Genomic DNA, 20,367 nt, shown 5'->3' on the forward strand with positions numbered 1-20,367 from the left:
AGTTTTTTTTTGCATTTTCGTGCAAATGCAAATGGTTTAGCATGGTTTGCTTAATGTTTCATAAAATTCGACATTTCATCAAATCTAGTCATTCTCTGAGATAAGCGCAAGTAACAAAGGTTACTATTATTTATTGTAAGTAAAATATGCACAATAATACATTACAAGTCTTCCATCAATGATAAAACAACAAAATAAATATAATAAAAATGGTACTGTTTTTTTTTTCGTTTATATGTATTTGTAGTCGTGGTTTTATATTTCTTCATATGTTAACCATAACAATATAAAGCATAGAATAAATAGTTCGTAGTATGAGCGTTAACGTTGATGATAAAAACCAGTCAATAATACAAATAGTTTTAATTAGACATTGTTGCAAATGTGTTTCACAATTTTATTACCTACGTACTTTTATAATCGCAATTTCAGGAAATGTGTTTACGTTCCCAGTAATACACAATAATGCGGTCATTGTATAGAAACGTTGTAAAAAGCTCTAATGCCAGGTACTTAGCATAAAATAGAAACACTTTATGTGATTTACTGTGTATTAGATTCGTGTATCAGCGTGAATAACAAAAAATCTTTCAACAATTTTATAGTATTAGCCATCATGCGTATAATCTTAACAATGAATTAAATTAAGAATTGTCAATAGAATTTTAACGTCCTTAAATATGCCTTAATTACTATAAATATATATCTACATTATACAATAAATACCACGGTTTTTCTGGTGCATTAATTACATGGAAGACAATACTTTTAAGCAGACAATTTAATTTTATTTAGCTAATAGCTATTAAAACATACTTACAGTATGTGGTTTTGCGGTTGGCCTTAGCACGTAGCCACCACATGAAAACCGTTTATCATGCATACACTTATTTACACATGTCAGCATCTACGTAAGTATTGGAAAAGGCTTCCACAAAGGATATGTAAGAATAAGCAAATGTGCTCCTTGTTACAGCTGCCGAAGGTGCTGCTATCGATCCAATTGCTTTACACATCGGCTACCCAGTCTACTTGACCGAATCTGTGACTAGAATATTAAAGTAAACCGCTATCTGTCAATCTTTTCCTAGAGCAAAACGCTATTTACACTGACAAAGACTACTCCATTTGGGATTGAATAACCATTCAAATTGTTTTACTGTAACAAGTTATTATTCTCCTTATTTTGTTTATTAACTTGGTGGATAAACAAGCCTCAATTCTTTAATGAAATACAAGAATAATAAATAGCCTACGTTATTTCATTTTAACTCAGGACAGTCACATCAATAGCCATTTATCTAAAGGAAAGTATTATCTATTAAGCTACTTCATTTAATTACATCCATCGAGCGAATATTTAACGTAGCTAAAAGTCATTTGTCGCAACATTGTTTCCGATTCACTAAATATCAGAAAGTCACGCAATAAGTTCATGAGTTTTATAATGTACCAATCCGTAGTGTACTTCCTCCTTATGAAAACCGGCCGAACATTCACAGAGTAATACAATAACACAGCAAAGTAAAATAACTGCTCCAAGTCCAAGAACTTATTTATTGCGGAAGGGAACAAAACAAAGTTTATATTTATATTACAACGTCCGCTCATAATTAAATTTTAATCGAGGTTTATTTACAGTAATTACCATAAATTAATATTGAATAGTAATCAATATGCAAAAAATAATCCACATCGTTCACTTAATTATTTAATTGCTATAATATTATGTACACATTTGTAATTTTAATTGTTACGTCAAAGGGCAGTTTTAAAAATGGAAAATTGCAACAACTAGACCCATTGTAATCTTAAAATAGCAAAATCTTTAGTCATCAAAGCGTAAGCCTTCACGCGATCAACACATTTGAAAGCTTAACGGCTTGATTTAAATAGTGACTAGATTTTTAAAAAAGACCAGAAATCTACATATATATATAAAAGAAAAAGGGTGTTAGTTACACTACTTATAACTTAAGAAGGGATTAAGTGATTTGGCTGGAACTTTATGCAAAAGTATCTTAGAACCAGGAGACGGACATAGGAAAGTTTTATTCCGGAAATCCCACGGGAACGGGAGCATGCGCGGAAAACCCCGGCTCCATCTTTCCTGTGATTACGCGGGCAAAGCCGCAAGTGGAAAGCTAGTATCTATATATAAGTTAGTAGATACATATTGATTGTATCGTTCCAAAAATAGGCGTAGCTGCGGCTGAGCTGCGCTGAGACAAATACTAATGACATATACGATTCATTCAAACAGATGATTCATAAATAACAATTTGAACTATTGGCGGTTTTTGTTGAGTAGGCGATGGAGAATTTATATTTCGTATGACTGCCTCCAAAGCTGCTTCCCATTCGAGCTGTCGCTTCTCAGCAAGCGCTTCGCGACCACCGCTTAGCCGTGGCATTGTTACCTGCGAATTAATTATTTAATTAACATAATTTATAATAAATGCATTAATGTTTAAACCTAATTGTACCTATTCTCTAGAATTGCTTATTTATATTTTTAGTCAACTCGGGATTCACACGCTGAAATCTCTTTCAAAAACGTTATCTTTAGAAATAGAAAGAATATCCCTGACCTTCAATTTGCTATTTATTGCCAAATTTTCTATTTGTTCTATCGTGAAATTTTCGAACGGCAAACTTTATACTTCATGTCTTTTACTTAGTTAATAATAAATACACACTTTAAAAATAAAAACTATTCTAAATAAATTACTCTTTGCGTTTGAAAAACCTCAACAAAATTCCTGATCTGTCATATATTTTGTACAATTCATAGGCACAATTATTATCCTAACTAATCAAATTTACCACAATGGGACTTGTCTCTATAACGAAGATATATCAGAATGGATAGAGTCACGTAAATATCCGAATGCGACGCTATCAATAATTTAATCACGCAGTAGGTAGACTGAATGTGTCACGGGGGGCAAGTTGTGTTTTATGATAATGTCTCAACATACGCGCGAAATATGAGACTCTAATTTCTTGCGTAATAATATAATATTCAACGTGTTCAATGATTAATTCCAATCACAAATCTACAAATTACGTAGAATTATCTTCAAGATAAGAACAAGTTAAAAAATGAACAAAATACAACAAAAAAATAATTCACAATGAGCGAATTGCTAACGATATTGTTTTTCAACTCTTTATTTATAAATTATAACACTTTACACTTACTAAAAACAATATATTACAATTTCACAATATCTAATAGGTCTCAACTTAAAATTAGGCTACCTGGCAACTATTGCTTAGTTACAATCACGAAATGTGGATAGAAACATAACGCAGTCGAACGAACGTTAAGCTTGTACAAATAATATATCTACATATATATTTAATGACTAGATATATCGTTTTTTCGGAATTCATGTTAAATGAACGACCCAGAGAATAGCAGAGATAACTGATATCAAATAATATTATAGATGACAATATTCACCTAACCTTAATAATTCTGCAGTAATCCCGAGAACAAGCAACTGCCGCGGTACGCGGTCGATTCTTTTGAAAGTTTTATGTTGTGGCTCATAATTTCACAAATAAAGTGCGGTACATTTGAAACCTGGAACGATGTGGTTTATCCATCGATATTTATATATTTTATGACTGTCTTTATATCGGTAGCAAAGATAGGTTGCAGCAATATCTATACAACATTGACACGTAATGGTCGGATCTTTTTGAAGGTCGACGGTCCGGCGGACCGCTGACGCACTTTTATAACAACACGATGTTTTACAACCTCGGGATCGGAAACATATAAAAATATCCAATAACGTTTGTGTATGTTGGACATACATTCAGGAAATTCACTATTAGTTTAATAATCAAAGCATCAAAAGCCAAAATAAGCTTGACATAAAAATACCATCGCGTCAATTCCGAACATAATAGTGTTATTCGAAGAATTTTATGGGATACTAAAACTAAAAGGGTGGCTATTGCGCCATTGAAACATTCATCGACCTGGTTTGAATGTACCTAACGTCCAGCATTTTCAATTAAGGCCCACAAGTAGCGGCTCATAAAAACTTTACATAAAATTAAGATTAGATTACATGCCATCAAGTTTTTGTCTAATAGCTAAAGTACGCTTCAAATATACATGTTCAAAGAAGTTTATCTTTATGTAATTTATTGCTTATAAAAGATCAATCGTGATCTGTCCGTTACTCGAAAATCTTGTTTATAAAGGCGGACGTCTGTCGACTTTGCGGAGCCCGATATTGAACGGTTCTTTGAACTTGATGTCCATCGATATCATTTTGATATGTTATGAATTACACATGAGTTGTCGTCGAATTGATCATTTTAATTTCGAGCTATGATAGAATCCACCAATTTTTTATTCTAATATTATTGAATCTAATTAATATAGCTTGTAATATTTTTAAATATCAGTGTAGCTACATATCTAGTATCTAAATTAAAGTAAAACATTAAACAATAAAATATTAAGACCGCAAGTTTTCACTTGCATTACAGTTTCAATATCTTCGCCTATCACGTATCCCGCGAAAGCGGCAGTAAATTTTAAAGAAAACACAATTAAAATAGTTGGGTAATGGGTACTCACGACAGTTAAAACCTTCCGAAGGTCGTGCAGCGCAGACACGTCGACTCCTCTGCCGGCGTCGCCGAGCCTCCTTAATGTGTCTGCCAGTGGACCTGAGAGCGCTCGCAATTGTTGCCAAGAACGAGCGTATTGTCTACGAACTAGCTCAATAATAGTAGACGTGAGCGCCAAACCGATTAGTATATACAACGTACATAGTAGCATGTACTTCGGTCTCTCTGAAAGTAGGACATCAATGACAAAAGTTGCATCTACAATTTTACATAATCCACCGCGTAATTATATATAAATAAAGCAAAGCCACATTATCTGCATTGTCGCACTTACTTGGCACAAGGTCACCGAATCCAATAGTTGTCATAGTAATAAAGCAAAAGTAAAATCCATCGTAAAATGTCCAATCGTCTTCCCACATTTTAAATAAGCCAGCACCAGCGGATAGATATACGAATAAAAACCCCACAGCCCAAAATGCGTACAATGAGCGTTGACCAGCTGGATTTGCTTCTGATACCCGATTACACCATTCTAAAGATAACAAGACATATTTCATGAGATACGTTAAAAGTTCTTTCAAGACTCTGGCGAAAGATTTACAAGCAATTTGACTTTAATGCCCAAAATAAATCGTATTGTAGTGGAACTTACTTGGCATCTCGGGTAATTGTTTAGCTATCACGGACACAAATGTTGCAAACACTCTTCCCAAATCCGCAATCACTGTGAGCGTCAACGGTATCCCAACCAGTGCGTATATAATACAAAATAACCTTCCCCAAAAAGTTTCAGGCACGATGTTTCCGTATCCTAAAAAATAAAAAACTATGCATACACGAAATATAATACATTTTTTCCGCAGTATATATCTTGATATAGAACAAAATTGAAACAAACTTATTGAATGCTTACATGTTTTTACACACCTATTGTAGTGAGCACAGTGGAAGAAAAGAAAACTGCTTGTAGTATACTCCATTTCTCCTCTAAAGGTGGAAAATTTCTTTCTATTTCTAAAGCCAATCCGCTACCAGATGCTTCTTCTAAAACCTATTCAAATGATAATATCTATCAAGTATAAACTACAATATCTAATGTTGAAAAATCTATACTAATTTTATGATGCTGAAGAGTTTGTTTATTTGTTTGAACGCACTAATCTCAAATACTACTGATCCGATTTGAAAAATTCTTTCAGTGTTAGATAGCGCATTTATTGAGAAAGCTATAGGCTATATATGTACCACGGGCGAAGCCTAGGCGGACCGCTATAATAATATTATAAAGCTGAAGAGTTTGTTTGTTTGAACGCACTAATCTCTGGAAGTACTGGTCCGTTTTGAAAAATTCTTTTAGTTTTTGAAAGCGCATTTAATGAGGAAGCCTTTAGGCTATATATGCACCACGGGCGAAGCCGGGGCGGGCCGCTAATTAAGCAATAAGTACGCACATGAAGGAATGGTTCTTTCTAAAAATTCTTTAATTTACTTAATTTTATCCCTAAAATTATAGTTATAATAAGAACAAATCTTTCATTTAAGTTTTAGCAGTTCTTATTAAAAAAAAAAAGAAATATTTCATCTTATAAATTTCTTACTTTTTCGTAAATTGATAGTTGAGCGCTCAGCAGTTTCTCCATGCTCACAACTTCAGTGCCATTAAAATTGTAATCGGATACCACTCGTATTAAATTCCAGCGTTCAGTGAGTAAGCGGTCTCGAACATATTCTTGCTTTGCCATTTCTGCTGGATACTCTAATGCTCTAAATACCTATATTCGATAAACAAAATTTTAGATTTTAATCGCTAATGTACATAAACATAAAAATAAATTAATAAATTCATCCTATAATAATAGCAAAAAATCATAATAGCTAATACTTATACCTTAAAATAAGTAAATCATATTAATCTCAAATTACTTTATTTACAAAAAGCATTGCAATTATAGTATAGTGATTGTAAAATAAAACATATGTACAGATACAGCCTAGAAATGCTCAAATTCCTTTTCAAAAAGACACTCAGGGGACTTTTTCAACTTTGCATTATCGGTGCCATAAAAATTACTAGTATCACCAATATTCTTTATCACTGGTTTATATGGTGGATACGTTCTTTGGTGTAGAATAGAATGCCAATCAATATCTTCAAACCACATGTGCTTCTTGATGTCAAAGACACCAGCTTTCAAAGATCCAAAGCGTTTTATAGGATCAACGTCTAAAAGACTCTTTACCAGCGATTTACAAGCTGGAGTCATACAATTAGGAGCTTTGAAAGTACCCGCCAATATTTTTTCATACAGTTTCATTGTATCAGAACTATAAAATGGAGGGTATCCAGCAATCATTTCAAATATAAGGATGCCTAATGACCACCAATCTACGGAAAATGTGTAACCCTTTGATAAAATGATTTCCGGGGCTATATATTCAGGCGTACCGCATATTGTCCATGTTCTATTACGTATTATTTTACAGAAACCAAAGTCACCCAATTTAATGTATCCGGATTCGGTGAGAAATATATTTTCAGGCTTGAGATCCCTATGTATAACACTACAATGATGTAAATATTCTAGTGCGAGAACCATTTGCGCAGTGTAAAACTGTGATAGAGGTTCTGATAGATTTCCTAATCTTTTTAATACAGAAAATAACTCTCCCCCAGGTTCAAAAGGCGTAATAAGGTATATGTAAACGTTGTCTTTGCAACAAAATTCCAAATTAAGAACAAATGGAAAAGTGACACTTTCTAAAATTTTCTTTTCAAGTAAAAGTTGTTTAACATTCTTCTTTTTTATAACTTGGACCTTCTCTAACGCCTTCATGGCAAGATATTCGAGTGAAATTTTATCACGAACTAGAAAAACAGTCCCAAATGCGCCAGTTCCTAAAGTTGCCATGAGATCAAAATCCTCCGCTGACTTCTCTCGCTTCACAGGATTAGCAAAATGTTCTAAAAAATCTTGCTTTAATACGTCTAAATAGCGCTTATGGTTCAATTGTAACTCATGAGAATACGGTTTTATTTCCTGCTTAGAAAAAGTCATATTCTAACATTGTTACGTAAATAAGATGTAAAAGATATATGTTTACACGTAAACACGTAATATTTTGTCAATTTCAAGATAATGTCATATATTGTAATCATCTTAATGTCAGCTAGAAATGTCAAACATACTTTATGCAACAAAGAACAAATCAGAATATCGCGATTCTCTATCCATCCTTTATAAATATAATTATTGTACTTATGTTATTTCTAATTTCATTCATAATTTTACTTGTGTTTCTTTGTCGTGCAAGATAGAGAATATTCGGTGAATACGTCTCATAATGTCCTTATATTTCTAGATAATTTTTATACTTTTCATTAAAAATCTTCGAATTCCTTTTCATAAAGACATTTAGATGATTTTTTTAATTTATGTTGCTCCATTTCAGGGAAATTACTTGTATCGCCCGGTGATGGGCATATTGGTACAAATGGTGCAGGTAGCCTTTGGTGGAGTATTGATTGCCAGCAAATATCAAAGAACCAATTATGACTCTTTATATCAAAAACTCCGTTCTTCAATGATCCTATCCGTTTCGTTGGATCTACTTGCAATAAACCTTTAACCAAACTTTTGCAATCTGGCGGCAGTGAATCTGGACATTTATATTGCCCTTCTAATATTTTCTCGTACAACTTACTTGGTTCTGATGCAAAAAAGGGCGGATGACCAGATCCCATTTCAAAAATTAAAACACCGAGTGCCCACCAATCCACTCCAAATGAATATCCTTTTGACAGTATCACTTCTGGCGCTAAATACTCAGGTGTTCCGCATAAAGTCCACGTTTTCTTCTTTAGAACTTTACAAAATCCATAGTCACATAACTTAATGTAACCATTGGTGTCTACTAAAATATTTTCCGGCTTGATATCTCTATGAACAATACCACAATGATGCATGTATTCTAGAGCCAATGTTACTTGACTTGCGTAAAATTTTGATAGCGGCTCCGAAAATCCGCCATATTTCTGAATATATGTAAAAAGTTCACCTCCAGCAATGTAAGGTAATATGAAGTACAGATATAAATTATCTTTAAAAGCAACGTCCAATGATATGACATTTGCAAAATGCACACTTTCTAAAATTTTCTTCTCCAAGATTAAGTGTTTTACATGCCTCCTTTCAACTACAACTCTTTTTTCAACAACTTTCATAGCATGATAAGTAAATGTTCCTTTATCTCGTACTAAAAATACTTCTCCATATGCGCCACTTCCAATGGCTTTAATATTATCGAAGTCATCAAGTGTTTTATCAGCATTGGGTGGATCCTCATATCTCTTTTTGAATTCTTCTTTCAACATATCTAAGTAACGTAAGTGATCTTTATGGTTTTGATCAGTGTACCCTGCAGTAGGGGCATTGCGATCATGTGCATACATACTCTTTATTATAGGGCTGTATATATTTTACATATTTCATATATCAAATGTTAAAATCACCTCCAAAATATAAATGTATAAAAATCATTTTGTCATAATATAACCGTCCATAATTCATGACTTTGGCATATACATCAAAAACTGCTACTACAGATTACCTTTTTTTATATTTACGTATATAATTTTTTTTGTAACTTCTTAAAAAACATAAATTAATATTTTGTACTCATTCCACATACTTTTACAAACTTTGTTAGAGATATATCATTATAATTAAAATTTGGGAAAATAAATGTAACAATTACAAATTAAATTTAGCAAAAATATGTAAAGAGTATTGACCCAAATAAAAACTTTTAATCTATGGTTACTATGAAATTTCAATGTGACGTGAAATAGAACCCCATAAAAATATCACTTATTTTCATCCTAATAGCCTATGAATAATTTGCCAAACTGTTTTCGAAAAGAGAGATCGATGCTATGGCAGAAGATGCCAAAAGACATATTTATTCGCCACACCCTGAAGGTTACTCTCAAGCTAAGCAAGAGCAGTACAAACAATATCTTCGAAAATTGCAACATAATTTTATCGAAGCGTGGAACGAAAAATTGGAATGTAACGCAAGCTTAGGTGATTTTGAAAAAATTAAAGTTTTAGGGACGGGGGCTTTTGGAGTTGTGTATCTCACTAAATACACAAAAACAGGAAGATATTATGCAATGAAAATGATGGAAAAAGAAAAAATTGTAAAACTGAAGCAAATTGAACACAGCTACTATGAAAAGAAAATACTGTGTGGACTTAACTTCCCTTTTGTCGTCTATATGAAATATTTCTTTAAAGACAACGTATACTTGTATTATGTGCTTCCATTTGTAGCAGGTGGCGAGATGTTTACGCATTTGAGGAAATTAGGAAAGTTTGATGAGAGCACTTCTAAATTTTATGGAGCCCAGGTAGTTTTAGCGTTGGAGTATTTACACACGTGTGAGTTAGTATACCGTGACTTGAAACCTGAAAACATTCTCATAGAACGAACTGGCTATATAAAAATCACAGACTTTGGCTTTTGTAAACTTGTTCGCGGTAGAACATGGACTCTGTGTGGAACTCCCGAATATCTCGCACCAGAAGTTATTTTGAGTAAAGGGTACGGTATGTCTGTAGATTGGTGGTCACTTGGCATATTAATATTTGAAATGAACGCTGGCTACCCACCGTTCTATGCTTCCGATCCTATGAGAATTTACGAAAAAATTGTAGCAGGAAAATATCGATGTCCAAGCCATTTTACACCTGAACTTCGAGATTTGCTGGCACACATATTGCAAATAGATATAACAAAACGTTATGGAAATTTAAAAGACGGTGCTCTTGACTTTAAGAATCACAAATGGTTTCGAGAAATCGATTGGGACAGCCTTCTAAACAGTCGACTACAGGCGCCTTTTGTTCCCAAAATACGATCGCCTGGTGACACTTCTTACTTTGAAAATTATGAAGACGAAAAAATAAAGGAGAGTCCCGTTTGTTTATACGAAGAAGAATTTGCTGACTTTTAAAATATTCATTTTTTTCACTTTAGTATTTTTCATTTACTTAAAGAGTTCTGATTTTAGTTTAAGCAAGCACTTTTAACGAAATAAGGTTTACTAGTAGGCTATGGTGTTGAAGTGCGTTTTGACTTGTAAGTCGCGATGTAATGATGTGTTATATACACAATTAAATAATTTAATAAAATACAACCCTTTTTTTACGATTTTGAGGTCAAGAGATAAAATAAGACGTAATTTATTTATTGAATTTAACATATATTTTTTGGCAACACATCAATAATTTTAGAAGACAATGACGCTGAGCATGTTCTGACATCATAATGTTTTGTTCTAATTAGCTAACACAAATAATCACGCAACTACACGTAATATACATTATGGGAAAAGGAAGTATTAGGAATTTATGAACACACGTCACAGCTTTAAATACAAAACTTTAAACTCTAAATTAGATTATATTTAAAAAGCTGATAAATGATATCGCATTCTGAGTCAGAAATCTCCTTAGGTCGGGATTTAGTAATAAGTACTAAGTAATAATTATTTCTATTCCTTTATTGAAATAATTCAATTTTCTAAAATCCATTCACATCAAACGATATCATGCAGGATAAGGATTTCATTAATCTAAGTACCTATACCAAAAAGCAGTGGTGGCTCGGAGGTGAGGACCTCGGATTAAAAACCGATAAGTCGTGATGCCAGACGAACGTACAAAAGTTTGACAACATACACACAGTGACATGTGCCTACCCACACTTGGCTAGAGTGGTGGATTATGGCCTGAACCGTCTAAGAGGCTCGTGTCCCTGCAGTGGGAACATATATGGGCTGATGGTGATGATAATGATGTACCTATCTACCAATCTAATTTGAAATAACGTATATTCTAACTAATAAATGCGAATGTCCGTTTGATTGTATTTCCTTCGCGTCGCAACAATGTATTTTATGGTATGAGATTTCCTTGCATTATACGGGCGAAGCCGCACGCTAAAGCTAAGTATATATTGTAGAAATTGTATACATTAGAATCCTTTTTTCCTTATAAATCATTTTGAATAAAGAACACAACGTTCGAACTTTTTAACGTTCAGTAATTAAAATGGCGACATTATGTGTATTATGTTATACGTACCAATCCGCCGCCAGCTGTGTATAGCATGAGGGCGACGAACAATCCGACATGAGAGAGGGCCGCTTTGGGGAAATATCTTTCCCATTTCGAAGGAGGAGGAGCACTGCCCATCAAAGTCTCTGTCTCCCAACTGACATTCTTCACTCCCTTACACATCGTGTCAAAGAACTTGATTCGACATAAAAACTAGTTCAACCATTCTTAATTTCTAAACAGTTTAACCATTTTCATCGTAGATAGCGAATCTTCATAGCGATGTGGATTTGAACATACTGTCTGAAAATATAATCATAAGTTTTGAGATAAAAGAAAATTACTTGTGAAGGGAAAATAAAATTGGATATTGTGGAGATTTCAAATCTATATATATCTAATTTATAAGTGTATAAGTTAATAACTAGTAGCACGTAATAATATTTTTTAACAACGATTGTAAACTAAATAATCTTTATTATAGAATATCACGTTCAAGAGAAACATGACCAATGTGCTGACCTACTTTGAATAAGGAATTTCTGCAGCCTTTTACCATAAACTTTTTCTGATTACCAAAAGTAGGTTACGTTATTCCCTTATAACGTTATCTTTACGATGTATCAGTAAATTAGAATATTACAATACAATTTTAGAGCATTTTTAAGGATAACGTAGTCTGCAATGGCGTCAAATTATGTAAGAAAGAAAACCAGACAATGAGTAAAACTTCTTGAGTCGAGATGAGTAAATTCGTTATTCATCATTTTATATGTATAAAATATTAAATAAAAAAATAAAACATAATTCGACGTGAAGTCTTCCAATAAATGAAAAATTAATATAATATCCACAATACGTACCTGACTATACGTTGATTAACTATAACTAACTAATACACTCACATTAATTCAAATAAAATAAAACTAGTAACATTTTAAACACAGATAAACACGTGCAGAAGTTTCACCGTTAATAATATAAAAACTAATTCAAATATCGGCAACCACGTGTCCTAAGATCGAACTTTTCGAGATTGAGACGAAAATAACGTTTTACGGGAACATCCTATCCCGACAGCGGTAAGCGTTAAACTGAAAACCGTTTCAATACTTCAGTAACGCTAAGCTCAGAGCTTTGAAAAGCTTTAACCCCTGCAATTAATCGAGTTTCCCTACGCGTTTAGATTCCAAATTCCCTTGAATGTATTTAATTCTTTTGCCCAAATGTATTTCATTAACATAAATTGAACATAATCAAACAAAACATTATTGACGCATTATTTCCGTATCGGAATACAGTCGGAATAATCAAGGGACATCAATATTACACGAAAATTAAGTCGTTTATGTTTCCTTATCAGAATATAGACGTTTACATTAAAGATTTATAACTAAAAATTTTGTTCAAAACAAATGAGAACTGGTTTAGGTTTTTGGTATCCATATTTAAATTATACCTGTATGTGTGATTGGCAATTGGTGACCAATCATGCAATTAAGCTGCTTTGGGACGTCCGGTAGAAATGATAAAGCGGCTAAAATTTATAAAACACCTTATTATGCATCTTGTAAAAGATGCAAAATTAAGCACCGGAGTGTTATTTATTACATTCATAAATGATAATGTGTAATAGTGGTAGTATAAACGACCGTTGTGATTTGTTTTTGAACGGTTACGATTGTGTTTAATGAAATAGTCTAAATGTAATTTATTTATAGCTAGTTGAATAAATAAAAAATGACCATTAGAGGGTAGGGCTCTTGGTGTAAGTATTCTAATCTTATAGAAAAAAATAAATACGAAACGGCGGAGCGTATTCTAACGTATTATATAAGTTGTTAATATGCTTTTGTTAACAAAACTAAACGGTAAAGACAGGACTAATGAAGGCCTAGTTTCTTGTAAAATCTTAGCATGTCATGTAGCTATTATGCAATTTTGTTATAAACAATACTGCATTGATACCTATACCTGTATAAAAGACCTGCAATGCTACAACAAATTTTTAATATTTATAATACTAGTTCATATTTCATTTGATAAACCAAATTCCAAATAACAATCTTTTTATGGCCTACGTATACTTATAACCCCAGTCTCATATTATTATAACCAGGTGGGGGCATATTTATTATTAGTTTAACTAAATTAAGTTGTTCAAAAATACATAAGTATTTACCTAAAAGGTTCGTAAAGTATGAGCAATAACTTCTAGTATGTAATTATTTTGATGAGCAAAATATGTCCATAACAGATCACTCGATGTGAGAGCTCTTAACCTTAACACCAGAAGTATACCTAATATTCACAAATTTCGACCGCGTTTCTTCTTAATCATTTACATGTTATATAATATAATAAATTAGACATTTACATGTCCTATACAATTATGGATTACTATATTCTAGCATCTACTATCCATGCTAATGATATACATGAGACATCAATTCTGGGCGTCTGTTAAAAGTGATGTAGGGAATTTAACCTTGAACTTTGAGTAAGGACAAAGAATATTTCTTTTCGTCAATACGAATGTGTTGAAATGAAGAATACATTCTTTTGTTTATAAAACCACAGTCATGTAGCTTTTAAATATAAATAAACTTGTTTGTAACGATATGTAGCAAAATCACCACTTATATTCATGCTTTTCTGACTGACCTGGGTCATTTTGTACCTAAGCTTTGCGATAAGCAGGTTAATGGTAAAGCTGTGTTTTTAATATCGATAGATGCAGGTACACCCGCGTATACATAATTACTATTGCGGACCTTGCAGAGCTAATTCATTAGAGCACGCGAGCGCCTGATCATTTCCTTTTGATTATGACGGTGGCTTATTAAAGTTTGCCTCGCTTTGGTAACAGGCTCATAGTTACTGCTTTAGTAATATACGATATAACTTAATTTTATATTAGATTAACTAATCTTATATTTGTTCAACACAAAATTTATTAATAACGTGTCTAGTAAGTAGTTTTATCTAACTATACGAGTATATCACTTAAGGGTGTCTGACGGACTTAGTGATTTATCAACGCACAGCCTAAACCACTCGACGGATCGGGCTAGAATTTGGCATGCAGATAGATGTTATGACGTAGCCATTCGTTGAAATATGGGAGGAAAGTTTGCACCACGAAAATTAATTAAGTCCGCGCGGGCGAAGCTGCGGGCAACAGCTAGTACCATATATATAAGTGCCGAGGCGTATTTGACTACAATACAGTTAATCGTAGGGGAAGCTATGATGATAAATATGGATTGACTGGAGCGTTGCGCTATCTAATTAGAATTAGTAAATTAGTTGATAACAAAAAAGGCCCTATAATGTTGGAAAAATTTTACAAAACCTTTCGGGATAAGGGAAGCAACTTCAAAATGGTAAAAAATATCCTTATCAGATTTTAGTTGATATTTTCGATGCTCCAAGACATACATTAATATGACGATTTCGTGGCTATGAAGGAGGAGTAAAAAACAAAAGAAAAGAATACGTAAGCACGCAGATTAAGATACGGGAATAAATTAAGATTGATTACTGACGATTTGAACCTAACCTAAGGGGATGATCGATTTTTTTTTTCTAATCTGACGGGGTCCTTGATCGCACTCTCCTATATTAAAGTGTTCATACTGACTGGAGGCAATTATCAATAGGAACCTATTGATAAGCGCCTTATAAAAATCTCCCAAAATCCCCTCTTAGGCCCCCTCTTGTGGTGTTTTCCGACATTCAATACAACAACAAAAGTAATTATTTTACAATGCAATAACTACTATATTAATAGTTACTTACTTACAAAAATAGGTAGGTAGGTATGTAGGTATTTTTATATGTAGTTAATGCATTTTCGAAGTTTTTTTAATAAAACAGTTAAATCTTCCATTATTCTCAATTCACTTCTATCTTATCTTCAAAGATTTTTTTTGTTGATATAGGATTAAATATTTCGTCAACATTAACTTCAAGAAGGCTCCGTCTAAGAAAACGTATTTATCTACAGAAACCAGCTTGAATTAATTATTTATAATTTCGCAGTAACTTCTATGTAACTCTTTGCTTGTAGAATAAACATTTATAATACGGCGATTAATTAATTTCAAGTACCTAAAGCTTTTTGCTAGTTACGTGAAATGAAAAATTGAATAAATTTTTAGTTAATAGCTGTCATTAAATATGCATAATCTTATTCCAACAAAAATAGCTTAATTATGCAAACAAGAAGATAATAAAGCATATTATATTTATACAAAATATAAACGATGTATATTACGAATATATTCAAGAAGTTCATATTTATGGAGTAAAAGTTTACCACCAGAAAAATTTTAATTTTTCTGGTGGTAAACTTTTACTATATCTGTATAAGTAATGCATAAATATTCATTGTATTCTGAAACGTGTTATAACGAATGTTAATAGACCAAATAATAATACTTTCGAATTACTATGCGAATATTTTTTATACCTATACCAAACATCGAGTATCGACAAACTTTAGGTAGATGTATAGATATTATATTTATTTCTACAGGTATGTAACAAAAGAATCTCAGAAACGGTTTTTTATTCTCAATTCAACAATAGAAGGTATTGTAAACAATGACTGTTGAGGTGTAATGTTTTTACTTACAGTTCAGAGGTTAAAAAAAATCTAGAAAACAAACTAACGTACCTTCATTTAAACCTGCAGTTCAGTGCACTTTTAAAATGTCACAACCTGTCATGTGTATTCTAATGTCATGTCTATTTTATCGTATTCATATTCAGCATTAACTCCTTTAAACTGCTTTATTCATATTTTTTACAGTAGCAAATTTTAATCCTTGTTAACATCTTATAGATAATATAGCCATCAATATTAAAATGTACATTCATAATAAATATGAAATTTAAATTACTAAACCACGTTTCAATTGTCAGAAATAGACCACATGGAAGGCTTCAGCTTTTAAATAAAAAAAATTATCAAAATCCGTTCACCCAGTGAAAAGTTCTGAGGTAACAAAACCAAAATCATAGAGAAGTAGGACTGATAGAGATGTGAGATTATATATCTGTATCATTATGGATTATACGAAGAAATGTAATATAAATACATATGTATGTTTGTATAATGAGTAAAAACATCGGCATTCAATAAAATAGCAATATAAGGCAACCAGGAAGAAGACTTTTCATTTTAATATTGTTATATTAATATGAATGCTAAAAAGGGAAAAGTTACATAGCGGGTGGTGCCTTAAGAGGACGATTGAAAAATTTTTGTATTTTTTAAATGATTAGGAAAAGGTTAAATTTAAATTTGTGGGTTCGCCGCCCTTTTCCCTTGGTCGCTAATTTATATAAGACCAATTGGGTAGAGGTTATGTTATCAATGCAAGAGGTATCACTTTTTTATTTTATTAATTTATGTTTTAAAGTGCTTCGAAGCTGGTCGGGCTCTTCAATACTCGTAAAAATTTGATAAAAACGGAAAGTTAATCTTTCTTGTTCTAATGACTTTTTTATATTTGTATAATTTAACATTTCTATTAGTCACCACATTCCTGTTAGTATTGAAGATCCCAGGATTCTATTTTTCCTGTTTATTACATATTGTTAAAATACCTGTTTATTAATTGTGTTTTTTTATTTATTTTGAACACAATTTTATTTGACCTATCGGGTTAATTTATACCCTTTTACAACATTTTACAAAATTTAGTTTATTATATAAATAGCTTGAAACCAGCAGCGAAATTTAATACATAGCTAATCCACTTTGAACTTAAACGTGACGGGAACTCAGTGTAATACTCTATCCGCTATATCAGCGAGTGAAAATTTTATTGAATTCAATATAAAAATATAAGGAAGGTTCTAGATTACATGACTTAAATACCTTACTGGTGAAACGAAACAGCAATTATTTCCATCATTCTTAAAATAAATTAATGTAATGACTCTCGTAAAATAAAAGGGATATTTCGGTAAATTTTAGCGAGTTATATTATGTGACAGCTACTTCCGAAAAGTAGGAAATAAAACAGCTTTGGATTCAAATGTCAATGACTTGTCAATTTTCTGTAAGGTTTCTCGTGAATACTGAGTCACATACGCCAGGAAGCTAAGAAAACATATGCTATGTAAGAAAGCCACATAAGGTAAATCTTTTAAAGTGTAGGAAATTTTTGCGCCTTTAATATCTAGGAACCTTCGCGGTCAATGTTTAAAACATGGTAGTTATTCCAAAATAATTACATGAAATCATTGAGCATGACTAGAGCGTTGAGCGTTTTATTAATAATGGTTATGGTTATAACTAACGTTATGCATAATTTTTATTATAACGTATTTTTTATTTCACACAACGTAGGTATACTCTTTGTTAAGGAAACAAATGAATTGTGATTCAATTGGTCTTATAAAAAAAAGGTTTTATGAAGTTTAACATTTAAAACTCCTTTTAATCACTACATAATCCAATATTTTAAACTATTGCCAACGTGGGCAAGAATTGTGAATTATATAAAGCATTTGAATGCTATAAAACGAAAAATTAAAGTTTTAGAGCTGTATTAAATCAAATGTAACTTACGTAATTTAAATCAGAAAACACATAATTGTTAATTATGCTTAGTGAGTATGATGGCCCTTTTTAATAATGCTGTTTCAATAAATAAAGTCATTTTATCTTATTAATGGAATAAAATTATGCAACTTAGCAAAAAAATTTAGTCCTGACACAAAAAGTTACTTGATCCCTTATAAAAATTATTATTTAATTTGTACATACATACAGTAGTATAACTAGTATGTATGTACAAAAATAATGTAATTGTAATTGGTTTGTGGGAAAGTATTTATGCCTCCGAATCAAAAGAGCTCAAATTTATATTAAACTATCTTTCCCCCGCGGCATTGCTCACGTTGTTCAAGGAAGACATCTGCGAGGTTTTCCCTGAACAGTTCCCGTTCCCGGGATAAATACTATCCTATGTCCTTTCTCAGTTCCCTTATTATCTCTGTACCAAATTTCATTCAAATCAGCGCAAATCTGAGATTTCCGCGTTCAAGCAAGCAAACAAACTCTTCAGCATTATGTATTGGCATAGATTTATGTTGGCTCTACAATAAAAACTCTCTGCAAACAGTTAGGCATTTTTTTTTGTACCAATGCCTAAGAAGGTAATATAGGTAAAGCAATACCATTACTATAGAACAGCAGCAGTTTGCATTATATTTAACATTATACAGAATCTCTTTAAAAAATTCTCCATCAATAAACCGACTATTACAGTTACAAATTTCTTTGTATTTCTATGTTCAACATCGGCTTTGTGAATCTTTAATAACTGCATTGTTTTAAAATAATGATATAGTGCAATCATATAATCGAGTATTCCTAGAAGCAAATCCTTTACTATGATTGTTTTTCTCTTATGATGACACACAATTTCATAATATAAATGCGTTCCTTATTATCTTTCCCTAATGAAACCTTATTTTGGTCTTAATTGTCTATTATCCGATTTAAGTTAAAAGACCTGTAAAACATTCTAATGTAGGGTACATTAGAATGTTTTCATATTGTTGTTGGATCATGAGTAGTCACTTCTTATTATTAAATTTTCCATCACAATGATGGATCGCTACGATTTTTTAAAGAAATAACAATATACTAAAGTGTCAGTTCTACCTAAACTTATATTTTCGATGTATTCGACAGAATAGCATAGTTTTTGAGGCAAAAGGAAAATTGCTTATCTACATTACAACCTTCTTAATTTGTACTCTGCACCCATAGAGCATAGGCGTTATGGACTGTGCAACACAAAAATATTTCAATTCAAGCCAGTAGTTACTGAGATTATGGTAGTCACGCAAACAAACAAAAATTCTTCAGCTCTATAACATTAGTATTAGTACAGATAGTTGACTGTTCAATAATAAAGCGGGCATTGTATGAATAATAATTACTCCACTCGACCGTTGACAATAAGTTAACGTGATTGACAATCATAAGCAGGGTTTATTGCATCAGTAACTGATTAATATTTTTCAAACTAATTATATTTACTGTAAAACATGTTGCTGCATGCAATATTTTTATTAATATATTGTTTTATTTTCGTTTCAAAGTCCACTTTTAGAAATTATATAGATCATGTGGTGCAGAATATTTGACAGTTATTACGCGTTCAAAAATACATAATAAAATAAATTAATTTCACACTTCAGTAAACAGTTTTTTGCAAATACAAACTAAAGTTTAACAGTACTTATATTATTACAATAATAAAAGTTGGATTTATAGATACATAATTAGTATAATCAAAAACGCAAATCGTTATATTAGGTATACCTTCATCATTAAAAATTGAAGAAAAGAAAACTTACTTAATAGTTCGATTCGATTCAATTTATTAGATAATTCTAATATTAATACAAAGAGATATAAAGAAGAACGTTCAAAAAATGTTTTGATTCGTGTTGTCGTTCTTTATAAAAACCCTTTAAGGCATATCATATTTGATTGCCAAAACTTTACTTTGTTTTATAAATTACTAACATCAAACAAAACTCTTTTTATGTTTATTCATGAAGTGATAAAACATGGGCTCAGATACTTGAATTAAAAAATAGTCAATTTGTT

The 20,367-nt window shown here is 31.9% G+C and overlaps 3 protein-coding genes across 3 annotated transcripts; 1 reads left to right on the plus strand and 2 right to left on the minus strand.

Annotated features, from left to right (window-relative positions):
• Positions 1-695: 695 nt before the first annotated feature.
• Positions 696-12,796, minus strand: LOC119833608 (TWiK family of potassium channels protein 9-like). Its single transcript, XM_038357699.1, has 8 exons — positions 12,587-12,796; positions 11,751-12,026; positions 6,201-6,374; positions 5,530-5,653; positions 5,255-5,413; positions 4,934-5,134; positions 4,607-4,824; positions 696-2,420 (listed from the first exon to the last, which is right to left on the minus strand). Exons 2-8 carry the CDS (start codon positions 11,904-11,906, stop codon positions 2,256-2,258), a joined length of 1,197 nt encoding a protein of 398 aa, XP_038213627.1. The 5' UTR covers positions 11,907-12,026; positions 12,587-12,796; the 3' UTR covers positions 696-2,255.
• LOC119833610 (cAMP-dependent protein kinase catalytic subunit beta-like) lies at positions 6,594-7,658 on the minus strand. Its single transcript, XM_038357701.1, has 2 exons — positions 7,306-7,658; positions 6,594-7,152 (listed from the first exon to the last, which is right to left on the minus strand). Exons 1-2 carry the CDS (start codon positions 7,656-7,658, stop codon positions 6,594-6,596), a joined length of 912 nt encoding a protein of 303 aa, XP_038213629.1.
• On the plus strand, positions 9,426-10,618 carry LOC119833609 (cAMP-dependent protein kinase catalytic subunit alpha-like). The gene has a single exon (XM_038357700.1). The coding sequence runs from the start codon at positions 9,536-9,538 to the stop codon at positions 10,616-10,618; it is 1,083 nt and encodes a 360-aa protein (XP_038213628.1). The 5' UTR covers positions 9,426-9,535.
• Positions 12,797-20,367: the final 7,571 nt, after the last annotated feature.

This window comes from Zerene cesonia, chromosome 17, assembly GCF_012273895.1.
Source record: "Zerene cesonia ecotype Mississippi chromosome 17, Zerene_cesonia_1.1, whole genome shotgun sequence".
In the NCBI taxonomy this organism is placed as follows: domain Eukaryota; kingdom Metazoa; phylum Arthropoda; class Insecta; order Lepidoptera; family Pieridae; genus Zerene; species Zerene cesonia.